Source organism: Pempheris klunzingeri, chromosome 4 (genome assembly GCF_042242105.1).
Source record: "Pempheris klunzingeri isolate RE-2024b chromosome 4, fPemKlu1.hap1, whole genome shotgun sequence".
In the NCBI taxonomy this organism is placed as follows: Eukaryota; Metazoa; Chordata; class Actinopteri; order Acropomatiformes; family Pempheridae; genus Pempheris; species Pempheris klunzingeri.
Window position 1 is genome coordinate 14,429,504 of NC_092015.1, and position 22,061 is coordinate 14,451,564.

The window sequence follows — 22,061 nt, forward strand, 5'->3', positions numbered from 1 at the left end:
TCTGCAGTGGCTGGACTCTCATAATGTACACAAATCACTCTTCCATGTGCAAACCTGCCTCTCTGACTCCTTCATGAGAAAAGAGACAACTAATAACAGTCAAAACAAAGGCAGAGGTTTGGTTATCTACATTCAGGCATGCAGTTGGTCTCGTTTTTTGTTTTTTTTTGTTCGAAGAATTATAATAAATAAAAAAAATTAAAAATGTGTTCCCTGCCCCTTTTCACAAACCCTTGAATTTCCACTGATAATCCAAGTGCTTACAAAGCAGCCATTGCGACAGTCTTAACAAACCCAGCACCACTTGGCATACAAACATTTTATAAAACGTACATCTATATATATTTATATATATACTCATATATCCATATTTCAAATATATTATTGTAGATGTATATGCTTTGAATGCAAGAGATTCAGTACGGAATATATGAGGATTATATGCAGCTCTCCACAGTTTGAAGTCCAAACCCAGAATCCGTTTTTCAAAGGAGTCCCATCCCAGATAGAAAACGTCTGTTGTTCGCTCTCTCCTCATCATCCTCTTCATTTTTAGAAGTCCATCACTCCTACAGGAGACATGTACGAAGCTTCCTGACCACATACAAATCTGCATTTTATTTTTCCCTCCGTTTTAACCTGAACAATTCTACATCAGGTTTTTTGTTATTTTTGTCAAGCAAATGTTACTGGATTCTAATGCATGCATCTCTGAAGGATTTTTCCGTTTGTTTACTTGCTGCAGTACGTACTCTCATGAGTTGCCTATTTTTTTGCATTCTGAGAGCGGTCATGATGGATTTTACCATATGCCATAGATTTAGGAATCGCATTTCTTTTTAGTTGTTGTTTTGAATTAGGTTGTTCCCCCTTGTTGCATCTGTGGTTTGGCTTTCACGGTTAATTTTTTCCCCCCTGGTGTTGATTGCTAACTGCAAAAGAAATCAGAGGACAAAAGTCGGGTCAGACACAAAAAAACTACTTTCACTCAACATCAAGTTCATTATTTTGATTAGCTCAAGTGTTGAAGGCTTTTTGAAATAGAAGAGCCCTGCTGGCTGCACAGTCAGCCTACCAGACACACTGCAGTGCTAAATCAATCTACACACACACACACAGGCTTGGAAATGTGCTGAGTTTACCACGTCGCATGCTCGTGTGGTAGTGTCATCTATCACCCTGCAATCATAATGCAGTAGGTATTCTCTGTTGTGTTGTCGAACACTTGTTGTTAAAGGCCTGTGTGTGGACACGTGTACACGTACTTCATTTTCAAATGTTTCTCCTCTTTCATATTCATCAGCTGTACTACAAACATAAACCTTATTTCATGCACAGCACACTAGACGTCACTCAGGCTTCACCAAATACTGCATGTTAATGTGAGTCATTATCACAAACCGAAAAGTAGCTGTAGCAAGTTGACTTAAATGACAGGCACTTATAAACTTTTCAGTCATTTTTATAAAAACTAGCTTACATCATTGTATTTTGAAACATTTGCCCCCATTGTCTTTGCTTAAGTACCTGAAACTGAGACGTAGACTATAATGACGACAATGCCGAGAACAATAGAGACGATACTGAGCAGGCGAGCCAGTCGCCCCAGCCTCCTGGCCCCGTCAATATCCCCCACCTGGAGACTGTTTCTGGACTGGAGACACAAAAAAGCACAGGGTATTACCAAGAGGGACTTTATAATGATAATGCTAAGCACAGAAAATCAAACAAAAAAGGTTTATGAATGCATTTTCTTACTTTCACATATCAGGATATTAAAGAGGAGTGGCTGTGAACATTAATCTGTAGGAGGGGTGGCGCATTCAAATACAACCCAAACCCGACTCTACTAATTTGCTTAAGTCCATTGCTCACGAAAGAAGGAATCTGGCATGATAGATGGATGGAGGAACCTTCACTCAACAGAAAAGCAATTTTCTTATTAGTCCTCCTGCCTCACAGAGGACTCCTGTGTAAGCCCTTTGGTCTCGATATGCAATTTAGGCATCAGGCACATGAATGTGTAACAATTTACTGCGCTATAATTAGTGATAATGGATTAGAGTCTTTAAACACTTTTCACATACATGTAACCTCGAAAAGAAAGATTTCTTCAGATACCTATAGTTCAGAAATTAAATAAAAAGGGCCGTCAATGTCACTTATAATCAATAAATTCACAGATGTATGTATAAGACTAAAGAGAACAAACATCTAATATGAAGATAAAAAAAAACTCACTGAACTACACTAGAGAAAGTTCAGTTGGAAGAACACTATGATATTTTTTGTCACTCAAAAATTGAAATGTACTTAGAGGGTTTGAAAAGGACAGGATGAATGCTGGATGTGGTAAAAAATAAATAAATAAAAGGCTGACCATTTCATATTTTCTGGGCTCAGCCTCTAATTTGTTCATGTTGAGATTATTCAGGCAAATATATCTGAGCAAAATCATCATAGTGGATGATTGAAATCTTCCCCCTTATGACGGTGACGTGATCAGTGTGTAAAATACAGGGGGGGGGGGAATCACTACAAATACATGCATGTAAGATGTAGCCCATTATATATGTATATATCACTGAAAGACCCATCTTCTGTGCAAATATATTTATAATTATAAGTATAAAATCGTGCAAAACAAAGCAAACCACACCACCATACTTTTCCAGCTGCACCATTTTTGTCATTTTGAATTGAGAGTGTTGCCCGTCGTGATATCCATATTTTATATTTCCACTGTGACTTTCATTAAGTGGCCCACAACTCCCTGGTGGTAGTTTCAATTTATCAACACCAGCAACATAGACACCCTTTATATTTCCATGTCAGACAGTGAACATGTGAGAGGTGCACCCTGAAAAGACAATCTCAGCTGAATCAGCAGTAAACACACTTTCACTATCAATACAATAGAGAAGCAGCACCACAAACCAAAGAGTTTGGTTCCCTCTTACATCACCCAGAGAAAGTCCCCTCCACAGTGCAGGAGCGTTCCTCTCTCCAGCAGCTCTCTGAGAGTAACCCTTTTAATTATTTATCGGGTTAATCGACAGCCCAGTTATTTTAAAGGGGAAATGACACACATAGAGTACAGTACTGTTGGCTTTTCTGACGGGTGCTTTTGAGTCCTCTAAGGTGAAACAAACCAATTATTTATTCCCAGCTTGAAAACTGCGAAATTGTCTATTTGAGATTGGCAGATCGGGAATGATGGAAGGCTGTGACTTGCGGAGCCAATTGGATGGAGTAGGTGAATGCAGCAGTGTGAAGGGGCTGTAGATCAACTTAATGTTGTATGTATATTGCTTTATGTTTGCTGCAGATATGGAGACAGGATGATTTATGTGTATGTGTGTGTGTGTGTGTGTGAGGCTTGACGGATGGGTATCCTCAATCCTTGTGCACTGTTTTCACGTGCGAGAGTCCCAAAGCAACAAATGTTGCACGGTCGATGCCGCAGTTTTCTCATGAGCATTTATTTTGGGCTGCTTTTAATATGTAGTACTGTTAAACACATAGTATTGTACATGACACATACACAAGTGAAGAAAAACCAACTGAAGAGAAACACACACAATTCACTTTGTTGCTGTACTTAATTTTCATTGTAATTAATCCAGCTACCATGAATACTACAGAGTTCACCACATGTGTATCCATCTGTGGCTGAAAGTAGTCCCAAACTATTAACTCCTGTTTCAGTAATATATGTTAAAAATGATGATATATGTATATGTTAGTATGAATGAAGGACTAGAGCACAGTTGGTTCATTAAATCCGACAATGAGAAACATAGAAAACCCTCTGCCTTATTCTTTAAAATGGACTGACTACGTGAATCAGAAAGAAAAAGATGCATAAACATCAAAGTAGGTGTCGGGTTAGAGATTCAAACAGACCAACAGGAAGTTTACTGTCAGTTAACTGAGTGCGGCATTGATGTAGAAAACCCATAATAATATAGTATGAGTGCACAACTTGTCTCCCCTTAATGCAAATGTGGTACGACAGCTAATGACTTGTGTTTCTTTCCACATTCAGCAAGAATTACAGGTTGTACTGAGGTCAGGAACAACGGCCTGTTCAACAACCTCGCCTGTTCTCATGAGTTCCACTTCCTGCTGTCTCACACTGGTTGTGAGACTAAATGTGACCATCACGCAGAGTGAAAACATTGCAACGTGCTATTAGTGTGATGGTGTTGATTACATTGGCGTGGCACTCACTGGGCCCCTTTAAAACAAACATATTAATACTGAAGGACTTCTGCCAGCAGTGCCAGTATCTATGAGGGGGTTTTCATTAAGATAATAATACAACTTGTCAGGAGGTCAAAACTGTCCACAAATGCCTTCATGAACAAAACGGTAAACTCAGGTTTTGCAGCAGTGGCCTGTCCACTGGCTAGATTTCAGAGAGCTTCTTAGGTTTTGTACACAATACCAGCTCATGTGAAGCCTGGGTCAGCATCTCTGTGGGGCGGTTTTAACTTCCTTTTTGGGTCCATGCCCCAATAGATTGAGACACTTCAGAGGTCAGACTCAGGAGGGAAACAGGATTAGAAAAGCGTCCCTCATACTGTGTTAAACCGAGATCAGAGCCAAGACAGAAGGAGACGAGATCACATGTAACAAAGCTCATTTTCTAAAGTTCATGGTTGTGTCTGAAATCACTCACACATTCACTGCTCCCTTCTCATTATCTAGTTCACTGTAGAGGACTTTACAGTAAACTCATCCACAAAATGAATAAATGCTTTAGTACACTGCTCGCATCGTTATTAATTACATCTATCTTCCTTCTGTGCCATGCATGAGGTCTACAGTACTTGACTAGTGACCATCTGTTGTGCACTACTCTTCACAATGCATTGTGGGATACTTTGAGTCTGTTTGACAGCTAAAATGGGGAATTCACCACAGTGGACTATATAGTGAGTGAGTGGTATCGGACGCAGCCCATGTGTTTGCTCCTGTGACGGCACCATAGTGAGGCTGATGACTTTAGGAGCTCTCCGTGGTGCTGAACACGTCTTTTTAAACCAGAGGCTGTGTGCCGTACAGCGGGAGATGGACCTTTCACTCCCCTCATCTATATTAAATAACACAGCTATATTTTGTATAGCCCTTTCCTCCATAAGACTGTGTGGTATTAATGATTATTACCCATATCCTGAAATTATATATGTGTGTGTATGTTTTCAGCCTCTTTCTGGACGCTTCGTTTTAGAAGAACACAACAATCTGTGAGCTTTGCTTTTGCATTCGGCATCTCTGTGTTAACCTTAGTTGGTGTTAGTGAGGAAAAAACAATGGCGGACAGCGAGGTGGATTCAGGAGGTTTTCCATGGGCGGGGAAAGTGTGCCTACTGAAGGGGTGGAGGAGGTCACATGATCAGCATATTCGCTTATGACATCATAAGGGGGGGCCAAATCTAAACAGGGTGTTTCCACACACATTTACTGAAAGATGGAGCAGGAGAAAAAGAGAGAAGATGGTCTTTTGTCATAGTTTAGCATTCTCTAGGCACAACGGGGACATGTCTTTATGTTGAGTAGACATTAAAAAGTGCATTTTGGGTAATATGGAACCTTTTAATATGTAATTAATTTAAACATTGTAGGAGAAATCTGAAGACCGGGTCAGGTGTAATTAAAAAGGTAAAATGTAGAGAATGTAATAAACTACTTTTATTGCATTTTCTAATTATCATTTATGTTTTTCCCCCTTGGATTTTGCATTGCTCCTTAAATTTAAACACATAGATGGGGGGGTGGGGGGGACTCCATCACATAAACACAAATGCCACACGACTCATTACAAAACAATTCCAAATCGCCATTTGCTTATGTTATGCAGTGTCTGTCTTCACTCAGTCAATACTGATGGTACAGAGCTGGGGTTGCCTCAGTATAAGATAAGATTACACTGCAGTGAGAAAGAGAGACAAGGAGAGACAGCCCTCCCTCCATCCTCTCTGATCTCCCGCTTGTGACTTCATCCTGTAACTCCCATGAGCCTCTCTGTCTCCAGGCTGTCTCTGGTGTAGTCAGATCCCACAGTGCCAGGTGCTGCTGGCCAGGAAACTACTTTCACATGAACAATACGTACACTGATGTTGCAATCTGGTTTTTTTATGTTTGTGAAAACAGTATAAGTCACTTAAAATTGTGTGTAAACTTCCTGATCATATACTGTTTTCTTATAGGAATAATAATAATTTTGATATTAATTTAAGAAGGTTCACAAAATGTGATCTTAACTGCTTGTTGAAGAGTGAGATTTCCATTGAGTTTCAGATGGAGTCGTGAGTCATGGCGAGCCGTGTCTCCTAGATTATTTAAAAGTCTAACTTCAGTTATTCATTTATTCGGTAGGCTTCAATGACACGACTTGAAAGCTGTAATTAAAATAGGAAAGCTTTCAAGTAGGTTTTGGCACAATTTCAATGTGACTTAAGCCACAAAACCTAAATCAATGCATGTGTCCAACTGGGCTCCAGACAGTAAAATAAAAGATTTTTTTTCTCTCACTCACACACTTCAGCTCCAGCTGTGGTACAAACATAGTCCCAGTGGACCCTGTATTGATCCGGGCTCACATCACAGAGAAAAGCAGCATCAGCACCTTTAATCAATGGAAAAGTCTTTCAGAAAACGCTGCCCATTTAGCCTGTTTTAGGGAGAAAAAAGATATTGAATAAAAAAAATGGATTTTAAAATAAACTGGTAACATTTTCCATTCATCATATAAAAAAAAAAGAAAGAAATAAAGGCTGGCTGCTATGTTTAATACACACAGCTTTTTTATATTAGCCTCAGGGGCTGGAAGAGATTTAGTGTGTGTGTGTGTGTGTGTGTGTGCGGTTAGTGGGAGGCACCCTTCGCTTGGCTGATGAATGTCTATATTGATTCACCACGAGAGTAAGCCTGGTCATATTTGTTTTCTGAATGGGAAATTCTACCCTCAAACTGTCTTGTCCAAGTGTTTATTGTGCTACCAGTTTACACACACACACACACACACACACACACACACACACACACACACACACACACACACACACACTCTCTCTCTCTGTTTGTAGTTCATGTGTTCAGCAGAGGAAGGTGGAGGCTAGTAAGTCAGTAAGTGCTGCCTTTCTCTCTTGTCATTAATAATGGAGGGTTGGCAGCAGCCTGCTGGAGAGTGACAGTGTACAACCAGGAGATGTTTTTTCAAGTCTGGCCACTTTGATGAAATCAAAAATGTTTATTTGTATTAACACTAATTATTTCCTCTAATGTTTTTATTTTTTGTTAATTTTGTCTCATATTTTTAATTTTATGCGGTCCTTTTGAAAGTTTCAGCATTGAGGATTATAATTTAGTGATTGTAGTCATTGTTCAGCCCTAAAAGAGACAGAACGAGGCTGTTGGTCTGATTTGGTGTAGGGAGCATCTTGGCCTCTAGTTCTAATTAAATTTGTAAACCACTCTATGCGGTCAGATGATCAAATCTGTCAGGCCGTGCTGCAACTCATACATTTCAATTGTATTTATATCTCGGAAACATAGTTCAGATAATCAAACTAAGTGTCAGCATCCCGAAAACACAAGGCCATTATGGTGCATGTCTTATACGCCTTGAATTTGGCTTCATGGACGTCGCCATCTTGGTTTTGAAGCCAAAAGTGCAGCTCATTCCATGAAGACTGATTGGTTAGTCACAAGGTAGTCTCACTTTAAAGCATACCCTGATTTATGGTCTGTTTTCCTCTAAATGGGACCATAATTTACTAAATGAACACCATGCTGTATTGAAAATTTGAAACTAGCAACTGAGACCATAAATTCATTAGGAAAATGTGTACTGGGGTAATAAATCAAGTGAGGAGGAGGCTCATTTTCTCATACTTACTTTTTATGGGACTTCAAAATCCCATAAAAAAAGCAACAGATAGCCTAACCTCTGTTGCATTCATCGATATTTCATAAATAGCATAAATATTCTGTGCTATTACATTTGAATTCAGTGTTAATATCAAAGTCACCACTTGTTGGATTTAAATATCTCTGACTTTGGATGCTGCTGCCCCACATGACTGACGGTACTCCTGCCCCACGCGTCATACAGCTGTGCGGCACTCCATCACTTGTATCCACAACATGACAGTGTTCGTTTTCCATACTTTCTATCCTGTCCACTATGGAATGATTACATCATCACTTGCACAGGCGTAACATTGCAAATAATAAATACATCTGTTTTCTTTTATAATATGACCAGTCTCTGGTTTTCTCCATACAATTGGCAACAACAGTGTAATGTGCTCCCTCACTATGTCTGCAGTATTAGATTGCTAATAAGAAGTAATTTACCTACATGCACACACAGACACACACACACACGCCCATACACAGTCATCCATCAGGTGCAGCATTGTGAGTCCATATTTCACAGGCAAATCTGCAGAGCGTGCAATAACGTTCCTGCAGTTTGGGCCTTCCCATTACTGGGATAGGCTGGTCTGGGCAGTAAAAACCTCTCCAATCCCCATAATTGACTGCACATCTTCCGTGTTTGCCAGCCACAAGCCTTCCCCACCAAAGCATCTGTCAGAGATCTGTGGCGGCAGCCAGCTGGAAGTTGGCTTTTAGATGGTCCTGCTGCTGGGAGTGGTAGTGGATGATGATGGATGTAACTTTTGGCGGCCCCGTTGTTAGCAATGCACCATCTGCCAGCACAGAAAGATGCTGACTCTTTTACACGGCTAAATGAGGCCTCAACAGATTGTACTTAATTATAGTTCATTTTGTCTGTTTTCAGGATTAAAACATAGATACCGTGTCTGTCCATTGGTTCTCACTGTTACCATTACATTGTTTGTTTGCTGTGCTTTTCCTACTGTGATAGCTCATGAAAGTTAGCTAATATATATGCTGGAATTCAGTTTATGTACTGTGGACATGAACAGCTTGAAGATTATATCACCACCATGATAAAAGGATTATGTGTCAGGTCATTTTGAATGTAGACATACGCGACTACAACAATCTCGTTTAGTTAAAGCTGCATACATTGATTTTTAAAAAGTTTTTAGGCCCCTTGGGAGCAGCAAAACTATCCTTCATTCGAAGATGTACAAAAAGTACAAAATTCACTCTCCTTTTATCCCCGTTTTGGTCTCCACCAACTTCTGAGGGAAATGTCTGGTTCTTCAGCTGCCAAATGCTGCACGGTGCTCTCTAGCTAGCTGATAATTTTCTGCTGTTTGATGCTGGGCAGGTTAGTGTACAATGGATAAGTAGAAAAAAATATTGATTATTGCAGCTTTATGGTTAAATTTAATACTAGAATGCCAGCAATAAGCTGGAGTTAACACAATGCATAATATAGTACATAATTATATGCTATTGCATATTATTATGTACTATATTATGTACTGTAATATGGCATCATTGAAAGGTCAGTGGATGTTGGTGGCAGCTGAAAACAACAGTCACATTACTGTGACTACTGTTTACGCCGGGGAACAAAAAGAAACATGCTAATCAATTTGTTTCTTTTTCTGTTTACAATTTCCTGGAGTCTGGGCTGTTTCCTCTGACCTCCCCTCATTAATACCATCTTAACAGCAGTGGAACAGTCTCCTTTTTTCTGTTCAACTTTCCAGAAGTATCCATTTCACAAAAGGGGCGAGGAGAATATTAGCACTTAGCAGTGAGCTTGCACTCTAGGGCTATATCGCCCGGTGGAAACCACATTACTTTTGATTCATTTGTTCGCAGGGTGTGTTGTAAATCCTCTGTTTTCCTGCTCCGGCTCGCTTGCACTTATCTAACATCACTGCAGTATCTGATTCAATTCCTTTTGTAATCTAGTGATAGGAACTACTTTATAGCCATTTGTCGTCTCTCTCACACCCATCTGCCCTTGTAGGGAATGATGTTTTGATCTTCTTTGCCCGTATCTCCTTTCCATACACCCAGGAAAGCGAGAGGATGTTGATCGCTGCCACAGAGCTGACTAACTGCTGCATCTGCCCTCTGCAGAGAAACTAAATTGACTTCTCTCGCCTTCTATTGAGTTAGTGGCCGGCTCCAGTTTCTCCCTCCTTCACTTTTCTTCCTTCTGCCCTCTGTCAAAGCCTCCCTCCTTCCCTCTCTCTCTCTCTCTCTCTCTCTCTCTCTCTCTCTCTCTCTCTCTCTCTCACTGACTCACTCACTCTCTCACTCATTCACTCACTCCCTCACGCTCTGCATGCCATTAGCGCGCAGCTGACTTGTGAATGTCAGTGGGTTCATGATGATGGCTCAGGGAAGTACAGGCTGTCTTGTGGATACTGCCTGATATTCCCTTTGGTGTGAAGTGCCCACAGGAGTGATATTACAGAACTAATGGGTTTACTGCATTGCCTTTGCCTTGTTTCTCAGTAGATCGGAGTGTTGGCTGCTGTACAGTTTCAGAAGTAAAGTGAGCTGAAAAACACAAATGGCTGTGACAATAGCAACTAATCATCCATCAGCCAACAGGAGTTAAAATCCTGACAGAGGAGAGTTACTACTGATGCCACTGACCGACTCTGGGTAGAATACTGCCAGATACTTAATGCAAAGGTCAGTCAAAATGATGCATTTATCTGCACTGCTCATTTGCAAAGGATTCTTCCTCTGTGCTGTAGTTTCCTCACAGCGGTTCACACATTGCGTATTGTGGCACAGACAGACGTTGCACATAAAAAGACACTTTTTTATTTGGGTTGTTACAGACCTTGTTACAGCCACTGTTTTTGCAAAATGGAAAAAAAAGTGACTTTTTCACCTGAATGTGCAGCTTTTAACATGCTTGCAGTTATTTGTGCTAAAAATGGTTTGTGTAGTGGAGGTTAATTATAAAAACCTCTTTTGGCTACTTTGCAGTTTCTGACTCAGCTGCTAGCTTTGTTTGTTATTTTTATTTGGCTTTAATTAACCAGGTATCTCACGGCTGACAACATTCATGATGGGAGAAACTCCCTATGGCGCCTCTCAGAGGAGACACTTAGCTTGCTGCAGTGACGGTGGCACACTCCGAACTGGTTTTCATAGATAGATAAACCAAGCTTGAAATTGTGGAGTGTGTTAAATGTTTTAGTGAAACGCCATTCATTTCCTCTCGTAAATAAATCATAGATACGTAGAATTCTGAAAGAAGAGTGCTTATGGACTGATATTTGCCATTTTACCAACATTTACCAAAGAGAAAAAAGGAGGAGATGCTCTGATGATGTAAACAAACCTTCACTGTGTCATATTGCATTTATCACCCCTGTAGTTTACAGGTCTTAAACACTGTGTGTGTTAACAGAGCGTGTCTTGAATAAAAGTGCTGGAAAAGCAGAATTCTCCATCTTCACATTTGATTTTATCTGATTTCATTTCCCCCAGCTTTAAGCTTCTAACGAAAAACACACAAAGCATCTGAGGAATAACAGAAGAAATCTTTGCAGATTTTACAATAAGCTGTCCATTATAGATCTGATATGGAATGAGGCATAATTCAATTGAAGGAGTCTGTGGCTCAGATATGCAGAGTTTTTGTGTGTTTCAGCAGGGGATTTGATCCTGACGTACAGTTTAAATGCCTCGGTAGAAGGCTGGATCTTTGTTACTAGTGGTGTCAGTCGGCTATAGACATTCTCCCTGAAGATGAAGGCAGCTGCAAATTAAAAGGTTCAGATTGGAGAAAGTCCTGTCTGTGTAACAATCCCTGTCATTTCTCCAGAACATGTATAATAAAGGTATATTACATAACGACAAACAACTTATTGATCACTTGGCCTGAAGTTATGTCTGTAATGTCCTACTAAAAATACAGCAAATATTGAACCATTTGCAGTTTTATCCCATCAAACCGCCATTGTTTTTATTCCACATACTGATTTTGTGAATTTACAACCTCAACTTTCCGCTATGAATCAGCCTTGATGGAGGAGTGTGAAGACCACAAAAACAGGGGGAGGGACACACTGACAGTGAAGAACAGTGCTACTGTAATTGGCAGGACCAATTAAATCAAGCCAGTTATTATATGCTTGTTTTTCCTGTTTGTTTTGGCAGGATGTTTTAGTGTATCGGCGTAATTGGAAGACGAGCAATTAGGCTTTTAGGCGTGTTTTCATTTTTGTTCCAATATCGCTGGAACGTTGCACAAGTTTTACATTTCTGTGAATAGTATATATGTGTGCCGACACATGTCGAGCCGACTTCATCAATGGTGCACCATCTGTGGTTTTTTAGATAATAAAATCTTTTTTTATCAGTCACATAACTTCACACCACGTCTGTATTTTTGTCAATCAAGCACAAGCCGAGCAGCATCTCGCTTTGATATCTGGCACATTCTCTACATTCATGCACCGGCTGAATGAAATAAGCTAAAAGCTCTCACGGCCTTCAGTAACAACTCCACCTTTTATACTGCAGACCTCTCACCACCGCAGAGGGTTTTGTCTCAGAGCAGCCTCAACATAGATCTTATACACTCAATAACAGGTGCTTCAGCATGAATGTGGACCACGTGAGAGTCCACGCTGGCCATCGTTGGGTTGGAAAGGGTGTTGGAGAATGACTGAGTCCCCACAAAACATTTGAGTACTAAACAGTAGCAGAATATCAAGCAGCTGTGGCTGTCCAGCGCGGCGGCTTCAGTGTCTTAGCTGCATCTTGTATCAGCATTTCATGTCTCCTGAAACTTCCAGTGAGAGGATTAGTCAAGTGTCAGGGCACCAGCCCAAAACAGACAGCAGCAGACCTGAGATCATTTAAAGCCTCGGCACTGGGGAAGCTGATGATGCACTGAGCTGTGTGTGTGTGTGTGTGTGTGTGTGTGTGTGTGTGTGTGTGTGTGTGTGTTTTCTAGTAAACTCTGGTATTCATGAGTGTTTGAGGGACCACGGAGAACACTGTACTGTATCTGCAACAATTTTCTTTCAATGAAAATGCATCATTTGGAGATATTCACATGCAAATGAGACTCCACTCTTAACTGAAGCTACTCTTCCACAGAGGCCTCTCTGAGTTTGCTAAAATTTGCAAAAATCCTTTAATAACCTTTTTTTTCTCTTAATATTTCACTGCATGTAGCCCTCAAAGGATAAAAATTAGACTTTAATGCTGGACAAGCGCAGTTACACTTGCGTCAGTTTAAATTAATACAATTCACCCGGGATAGACAATTAAGAAATAAATATCTATCAGAGAGTTTTTTTGATTATTGATCATGATTTACCAATGAGAACACCATACTTTTTGTCAATTCTGACATCTCAAATTTTGCAGATTTGCCGTCTTTATCTGTTTTATATGACTGTAAATCAAATACCTTTGGATTTCAAGATGTCACCCTGAGCTCTGGTTGTATGTGATTAACAATTTGCCATTATTTTTCAATATTTATTTAAAAAAAAAAAAAGATCAATTCAAATAAGTGCATTGATGTATTACTTGATATAATAATGATATTTATCTGCTCAGGCATTCTCCTCTCAAGCAGTTTGACCGCCGACTTCTCACAGACACTTTCTCTAAAATATCCCTCTCACTTTCCTCAAATATCAAAACGATGCGCAGACAGTAGTGGCACCCTAACAAGCGTACATTCATTGTGGAAGACAATAAAACCACAACAGATTACTGCTGAAACGTGGGGATGTTTTCGGAGTTTGACGTTTCTAAACCAGATGAATATATAAACAGATTCTGCCACAGTGCTGCATGAAGATATCACACGAACATCCCCATGTACCAAATTTAAGAAGTTTGAATGTAATGTTGAATGTGTCAATACTCAATTAACTGACTGCTTAATTCTTAATAGCAGATTCAGATATTCTCCACTGCATCACCACCTTAACCTCTCCATCCATCCATCCATCCATCCATCCATCTCTGCTGACTCTGACCCTTTTTAGTCTACATGTCTGCAGACTGAAGGCTGTGACTCTGGTACTGCTGGTGGTCCACAGGCACACTTTAGTACAGCTGCACTCACCATGATGGAGTACACCAGCGCAACAATGCTGAGGGGCCAGACGGGGAAGAAGCAGGACATGATGACTAGGATGAGGTAGTCCCTGGGCTTCGGGGTCTCCTGCACGGTGGCGTTCCCGGTGGAGGAGCGGCTCAGGCTGGCCTTGGAGGGGGACAGGGGGGCGGCGGCGGCAAGCTGCCCGGCGGAGCCCGACCTCACCGAGACGCTGTGGCCGTTCTGGTCGGCCTCCAGGCCCTTGTCGCCGTCCATGTTGACCGTGAAGGAGGTGGACACCCTCATCCCGGTCCCCCCGGGCTCGGTGGTCAGCACCAGGAGTTTCTCCGTCTCCTGGGAGTCCGCGGGCGGAGCTCCTCCTCCGCCCTCACCCAAGCTGGACTTCAGGAAGTCTGTGTCCGTGTTGATAGCCATGTCAAATCTCAGTTAAGTCAAATTAGATCAGAAAAAGGAGATTTAAAAAAAAAAAAAAAAAAAAAAAAAGATTTAAAGTTGATTACAAGCCAGGAGACACCGACATCCCATAATGGCTACAACAAGTTTTTACAACTAATCTTTCCAGCTGGGATCCACTTAATGAGAAAAAAAAAAAAAAAAGATCTGACAGGTGATGCGATGGATCAAATCCCCTAAAAGAAAAGAATCAGATCAGAGAGGAGAAGAGGGCAGCGAGGTTCCCGTGGATGTCATCCCTCCTTCCCTGGATCACTTTCCTTCACCTTCCCTCACGTCCGCCGTTTGTCTCATGTCATTTCACACCACAAGACCTCCGCTCCTCTCCGATCCGTCCGAGGAGGAGCAGTTCAGTCAGAGACACCACTTTCCTTTAAGTCTGTCTGCTCACTGGACAAGTGGTCTGAAGAAATGCTCCTCTTTTCCTCTAAACGGGGTAAACAGGAGGATGAAGGCGCGCCGTCTGTCTGTCTGCCTGTCTGTCTGTCTGTCTCTCTCTCTCAGGAGCAGGTCCCAAACGAGCCACTCTCTCCTCCTCTCCTCTCCTCCACTGGCTTCCCGCCGCAGCAGCACACAGACTGGACTCAATTTAGGACCACTGTCAAAGCACCCACATTAAAACAGGACACTTCCGGTATCCTGACAAAATAAAAGCGTTCATCGCCAACAAGAGGCTTTTAAATACACAATAAGTGACAATAATTAACCTCCATAATATTTCCTCATTTAAAAAAAATTAAAACATAATTGCAACAATACTTATTTTTTGTCTGTCTAATAATTGGGAATCGTTTTTTGCCACATACAGAATTCTTCACTGATGTGCTCGTTTTCAAGGCAACATGTATAAATAAGATGACAAAAACGCCCGTGCTAAAAAGTATTTTCAAATACTCTGATGTTGCCTGTGACCTGTAGTCTGCATGGCCTCTGTGCAGATATGTCAGACCATAGAGCAGGTTGGCTGGGGTGCTGGTCCAAACTCCAGCGCCTTCTCCCCAAATGTGTCAGTGTCAGAACAAAAGCCTCTGCTAAATAAAAGCAATTGTATATACGAGCGGAGGAGAAAAGAATCAGGTGTAAACAAATGTAGAAGATACAAAAAACAAAACAAAAAAACCAACCTTAGCCTTTATCAAACCTCATCTATTACCTTCCTTCCAAAAAAAAGTGACATGTTTAGTCTTTTATTTCGAATATGAGATCTGTCTGCTTCCGGTAGAAAATTGTCTTCCTATGGCTAATCTGACACATCTCATGTTGAGCAGGCAGTCTGGCGCGGAGCCTCCTCCTCCTCCTCCTCCTCCTCCTCCTCCTCCTCCTCCTCCTCCTCCCCCCTTTCTTCTCCTCTACTCAACATCAGCACCAGTGGTTTATGGAGGAGAGCCAGCGGAGGATTGTGCTGCTATGCAGAATTTACTGTAGCCCCCGTGCTTTAGTTTCCACAGCCCGACATCATGTATCAACTCTTTATAAGTCCATTTTCCAAACATCACTGTGGGTATTTAGGTGTGAACATTAATAAAATGCGTGGGTCAGAAAAGAGATAAATAGCATGTGATGTCTGTGTGAATGCTGTGGGCCTATTAAACTACAGTTTTAGCCTCAGATCAGACAAGTGCCGCATCAGTAAAGGTTGTTATCAAGGCCTGGATCTTACAGCTTGAATGTTTAATCATGAGCCACCGTGGTTCTTTTTCCTGTGATCTGCTCCTATTGATTTTTCTCATAATTAGACTGGTGCATTAGAGTCAAGCTCATTTCCTGGAGTGACTGCTGCACTGCTCTGGGACCTGTCTCAGTGAAAAGGGATGGGAGGCCAATGATGAGCGGGGGATTCCCTGAATGAAAACTGCAGCTCTTAGTGTGATGTCATACTATTGATCTGATATTAATTCAAATGTATTTTCCAGCGCGTTTCCCAGATGTTTCTTTTCTCACGTAGAGCTTTGCCCCTCTCACATTCTGCACTCTGAAGACGTTCAAAGGAAAGAAGCGAAGGAGACTAGCAGTGGGTCATTTATTTTTACGAGCCCCCAGACTCTTTGTGAACATGAGAGTGCTGCTGAGGCTCAGGATGATCTATCCAGCAGGGTTCAGAGGGATCATTGTGGTCAGAGCCCCACCTTGTGGAAAGGCAACGTGCTTACAACACACTTGGTTTTAATTCATTTATTGTTTTATGTGACAAGTAAAGCATCAATTAGACAAAACAACTTTCTCAGTTCTCAGACATAGTTTAGGGAAAATGGCGACAAAGTGTCACATATGGCTTTTGAATAAGCTACACTGATGTCGCTGCCGTTGGTTTACAGAACATCTGGTGCGGCACAGATGTTCATTTAAACACAGAAATCCAGCTGAGCTGTTCCAGCAGTTTATTAGTGGCAATCAGTCAGATCAATCTCTGTAAACATTATTCTCACTTAATGCGTCTTTAGTCTTTAGGTCTTATTAAACATAGGAAATTAATATAAAAGTAATTCAAACAGCTCATTAAACGTCCAAACAAATCTTTTACATATTAACCAATCAAAATAAGACTGTAAAAGTGAAAAGTCATCAGTTTAACTTGTAGGTTGCCTCAGTCATGGTTTAGATTAATAAAACGGGAGTTCACAGAACTTCCTGATTGAATCAACCAGGATTGTTTTACTGGACGCTGTCTTTTACTCTCCTGCGAGTGTCTCACAGAAAGTCACTGCTGGGAGTTAAAGCTAAAATGAATTGTGGCGATTTGTGGTTTAACAACTTTACTCAAAACATGCCCTTGTACTTGTTCTTGTCCTCCTGGTTCTTCTCTTCCATGCGCATGTTAAGCACAGCCAGCTCCTTCTTGACGGCCTTCTTCATGCCTGGGTCGAGGTCCAGCACCTTGCTGAAGTCCTGCCGGGCCTCTGCCTCGTTCCACACCTCCTTGTGGGCTTTGCCTCGCAGGTAGAAAGCCTTAACTGTACCTGGAGGACGAATACAGACACACACATTTGACAGCTCTGTGCAGGACAGGAGTTTATGTCAGATGACTTTGTCAGATTCACATGTGCATCTACCTGGGTGTTGGTTGATAATGTCGCTGGTGTGCTCGATGACCTCGTAGTACTCTTCCATGCGCAGTAGACACTGACAGTAGTTGAGTGTTAAGGTGTTGGCCATCTTCTCCAGCTTCAGCCATGGGACCTCCCAGGATTTCTCCTGAAGCAGAAAGCAGTTCAGATCCACGTCTACACCTACTTTAAAATCTGTGTTTTGTAAGATGAGGCACATATGTATTGAAGCAAATATAATTCTATTTGGACCACTTGTTTGACGTTTAGTCACCTTCGTCTGAACATTCTTGATGCAGATGATGGCCTCCTTGTATTTATTTGCGGCCTCTTGCAACTGTCCTTGTTTGTAGTACTTGTTCCCCTGGCCGTGCAGCACAGGAACAATCTTCAGCCTCTCCTCGTCACTCAGAGCCCACGTCTCCCTGTTGTACTCACTGGGCCTCTGCACCTGTCAATCAGTTTTCCACAAGAGATAGTATTTTACTATGGTTATTCCCATCAGATTATCCTGGTACGCTAAACCCACTGATGTGTTCTCCAAGCAGATGTATTGCTATATTAAAATGTTCCCGCTAGTGAGGCTTCCCTTAGACACAGATCCACGTGAATTTGTCGTCTCACCCTGAGCAGCTCCATGACAAAGTACAGGGGCTTTGGTTCCTTCATCAGCTCGTCCAGGTCGTCGTAGCCAAGACTGTGGTAGGCGAACATGTTGGCCAGACCACACGTATGGATGTGCCAGTCGACTGGGTCTTTGCCCTCTGCAATGCGCCTCATGCTCTTGGACACGAGAGGATAAATACCAGTGTGCTGGAGAGGATCACAGGAGTCACAATTTATAACAGAACTACGAAATTATAAGGTTTTTTTTTTATCTGTGAATATCCTGCAGTGTAGATTAAAGATAACCCCAGACCAACTTGCCTCTGAGGCCTCGCGATCATGTAATTTATGCACAGACTCAAGAGTAGCGTGGTGGTACAGATCATACTCTTCATACTGTCCTTACACTTACCCTTCACAGGAAGTCTGATTCAAATTAGACCTGATTTAAACTTGAAAATGAACAGTTTCACATCCTATCCAGTCTGTTTGATTACCAGATTAACATGGTAACAGTGTGCCCTCTGCTGGATGAGAGTGATACTGCACAGCAAACGCAGTGGAGCGTGTGGCGCAGCCATGTTGTTCAGAGGAGTGCATAAATGCTCTAAGCCCCATCAAATCTAATCAGAGTGGAGGGGAGTCAGTAGTGCTGACTCAGCAGGAATCAGAGCCGATTAGGGAAAAGTGAGGCTGCTGCAGATTAAATGACAGTATTCCTCAACCCATCTGTCTTTGGCAGTGTGCGCCGCGCACACAGAAACTCAGAGCAGACATGACAAATTATAGATTAAATAAGATACACATACATCTGCACAGGTTCAGAGGATGTGTTTGCTTCATGACATCTGTTGCTGGCATATGGGCATGTATATCTATATATCACGTATCTGTATGGGACGGCAGCTTTCATAACAGGGAGAAGCAGTGTTTCTAATAAATGAATGTTATAAGTTCTATGTAAGTGTTTCTACTTTAGGAAGCCTGTTGATTCAGTTCTGAAATGGTTGTGAGCACCTCATTTTGTTATCTGTTTGCCAGGAGATTCATGCATTTTCAGTTACCATCTGTGTTCATTTAACAATGAGGGTGCAATATACCCTCATGCCTTGTGCTTAGGCTTTAAATGTGCAACTAGAGATTATAAAACTTGTTATTAAAGTCAGAGTCTATAACATAGACGTCTGCAGTGTGACGTCATTCCATAAAAAAAGGGAACAGAAGAGATTTGTACTACAGACTATAACGCACTGTGTAACACACGAGCAAATTAGACCACAAAAATGTTCTGTAGCACTTACAATGATGTCACACCAGAATTCAGCCACCTCATTGATCCTCATAGAGGACAACAGGGTCTCCCAGATGTCCAGTTTGAACATGTTGCCGATCACCACCTCCATGGGCGTGCCCACCACTTTGCTGTCATCTATCACTGTACGATCATCATCACACAACTGGGTGCGGAAGTGGAACGTCACCTGGAGTAAAATGAACCACAGAGAGGAGAGAGGAGCCATATTGAGAGAACACCATGAAGCTCGCTTGTTAAAACTTTGCAGTGTGGACAAAACATAGGGACAATTACTCATAATTAAAAATATCATAACATTTCATGAGGAAAAGTCTCAAGTGAAAACCCACTGGCAGGCAGAAATAACATGTTTTCTTGAGAGAGGGGACCAAACACAAGTGAGCATCAGACTCAACAAAGATGTTATGTCATGAACTTCGCACAGCTCAGTTATTCAACAGGGCAGACAGACAGGAGGAAGGACAGACATGCCAAGGTTGCATGCTTGTGTAACCTCCAAGGAAAGTGAAACCATTTAAAAAAAAAAAACAAAACTGTGTGCACACTGTGGTGCCTAAACTGCTCTTTCACAAGCGTCTCCCATATTTCATGATAACAGTGCCCTCATATACAGAACCAGTGCAAGTCAAGAGTGATTTTATGAACCTCGGATGATGTCAAATGCCTTTAATGACGCATTGAGCACTAAAAGGGAAAATTCAGGAGCAGTAAAGACTAAATTTCCAATCTCAGATAAAGAAGAAAAAAGATGCAGAGGAAGGAAACTATAACACAGAATGAGTAAAGCACAAGAGTGTCACACAGCTGGTAACAAACAGGGAAATGACATGACTACACTCTCATAAATAATCCCCAAAAAATTCAAATTCAAGAATGGCTTGTGCCGAAAAGGTTAATCTCTCAAAAAAGTGGAAGCTTTTCCCCTTGAAAAACACGTTAAATAACACCTTTGTGTAGCTTAGACTAATTTTGTCAAACCCGCTGCAGATGGTCCAGAGTATATTAATTAGGCTCTGAAAACATTGGTCTCATTAAAGGGGCAGTGAGTGAACATATGTCCTCTATCATCCTCTACTGGCAGCGAGAATTGCAATGATTGGCTAACGTACAAAAATTTGAATACATAAAGCTTTAAGTAATGCATTATTCATTAATTACTTATTGCTCCTTTAAATCTTGCGCATATTAAGAGGGATGCTCCAGGCAAATCCAACAAACACAACAAAGTGAATCCTTTATTAGATCATTTATTGGAAGAACATATCAAATGTGCCTTTTTAACATCAAGTCTACATAATTGTCAAAGACAGGTTTGTAAAATAAAGCCTCTATTTGGATATTCTGTCTTTTTTTATGCTCTGCGACCATTCTAGCACGGTATGGACACGGTGTTTTCTCTCAGGCATGGTCATATGATGCTATACACAGTATTACATTACATTACAAGCTTATATTAGAATTCTAATATATGCTTGTGCATAATATATAGATAATATTTTGATATATAGATAATAATCGGTTCAGGACATTAAAACTAACTTTTTAATCACCTTCAAGTTATTCAAAAGAAGGACCATACACAGCTGCTATGTGTTTGGCTCTATTTTGTATTATTTACAGTACATTTAATGGGCTGTACAGAGGAATAGCATGTGACTCACACAACTTAGTTTAGAATGAGAGCTAAGTTGGTTAAAAGTCTAAAATATAAATGACATATGTGGTTTGTACCCATCAGCAAAGTTCTACATCTATCAGACAGTGTGAATGAAGTACTGTACTGTACAGTACCTTTGCCCCCGTGATGAGTTTTGGGATGTCTCCAGTCCCTCCATGCAGGATGGTTTTCTTGATTCCCTCTAAGCCCAGCAGCATCGTATCGTCCGTCATCTTTTTTGTTTATTGGTGTGGACAAAAATCTTATGAGCAAGTCTGTGTATGATACGTGGACTACAACACGTATTAAAGGTATGGATGACTTGGAGGTGCTGTCACTGATGGATTAGGTTAGGTAAGGATAATGAGATTAGAAACTTCTCCGCCTCTCCTTATGTTTCATCATCTCTCTGTTGCTGTGCGTATCAGTACTCATCAGCACTTTCTCTGACTACTGTCAGGCCCCAGAAACATCCAGAAAGAAGGAGAAACAGTGAGTCAGAACAAAAGAACCATGAGGAGGATTAAGTTTTTGGAACAAGTCGCTTATCCAGTTTTTTTTTTGTTTTGTTTTGTTAGGTGTACATGCTGATGTCTGTGTGGGAGATGAGTCCAACCTTGTTGAATGTAGCATGATACCAGTGTGTGTGTGTGTGTGTGTGTGTGTGTGTGTGTGTGTGTGTGCATGTGTGTAGAAAGTAGGAGAAAGAAAGAAACACAAATAGGTCTGTGAGAGTAGGACATGGTTTCCATTCCAGAGGAAATTTCCTGGATTTATGTGGATGTGGTGATCTGAACAACGCTGAGAATACTGAGAAATGGTAGAGCAGACAATTACTGTATGGACTCCTTGACCTTGTCTATTAAACATCTGTCTCCCATCTGGGTAGTGTGTGTGTGTGTGTGTGTGTGTGTGTGTGTGTGTGTGTGTGTGTGTGTGTGTGTGTGTGTGTGTGTGTGTGTGTGTGTGTGT

The 22,061-nt window shown here is 41.3% G+C and overlaps 2 protein-coding genes across 2 annotated transcripts; both read right to left on the reverse strand.

Moving 5' to 3' along the window:
• Nucleotides 1–811: 811 nt before the first annotated feature.
• Nucleotides 812–14,428, reverse strand: LOC139200558 (trafficking regulator of GLUT4 1). The gene is made up of 3 exons (XM_070829878.1): nucleotides 14,021–14,428; nucleotides 1,528–1,654; nucleotides 812–932 (listed from the first exon to the last, which is right to left on the reverse strand). The coding sequence occupies exons 1-3, from the start codon at nucleotides 14,426–14,428 to the stop codon at nucleotides 901–903; spliced, it is 567 nt and encodes a 188-aa protein (XP_070685979.1). The 3' UTR covers nucleotides 812–900.
• Nucleotides 14,429–17,224: 2,796 nt separating this feature from the next.
• On the reverse strand, nucleotides 17,225–21,322 carry aipl1 (aryl hydrocarbon receptor interacting protein-like 1). Its single transcript, XM_070829733.1, has 6 exons — nucleotides 21,224–21,322; nucleotides 19,419–19,598; nucleotides 18,136–18,324; nucleotides 17,786–17,962; nucleotides 17,518–17,659; nucleotides 17,225–17,424 (listed from the first exon to the last, which is right to left on the reverse strand). The coding sequence occupies exons 1-6, from the start codon at nucleotides 21,320–21,322 to the stop codon at nucleotides 17,225–17,227; spliced, it is 987 nt and encodes a 328-aa protein (XP_070685834.1).
• Nucleotides 21,323–22,061: the final 739 nt, after the last annotated feature.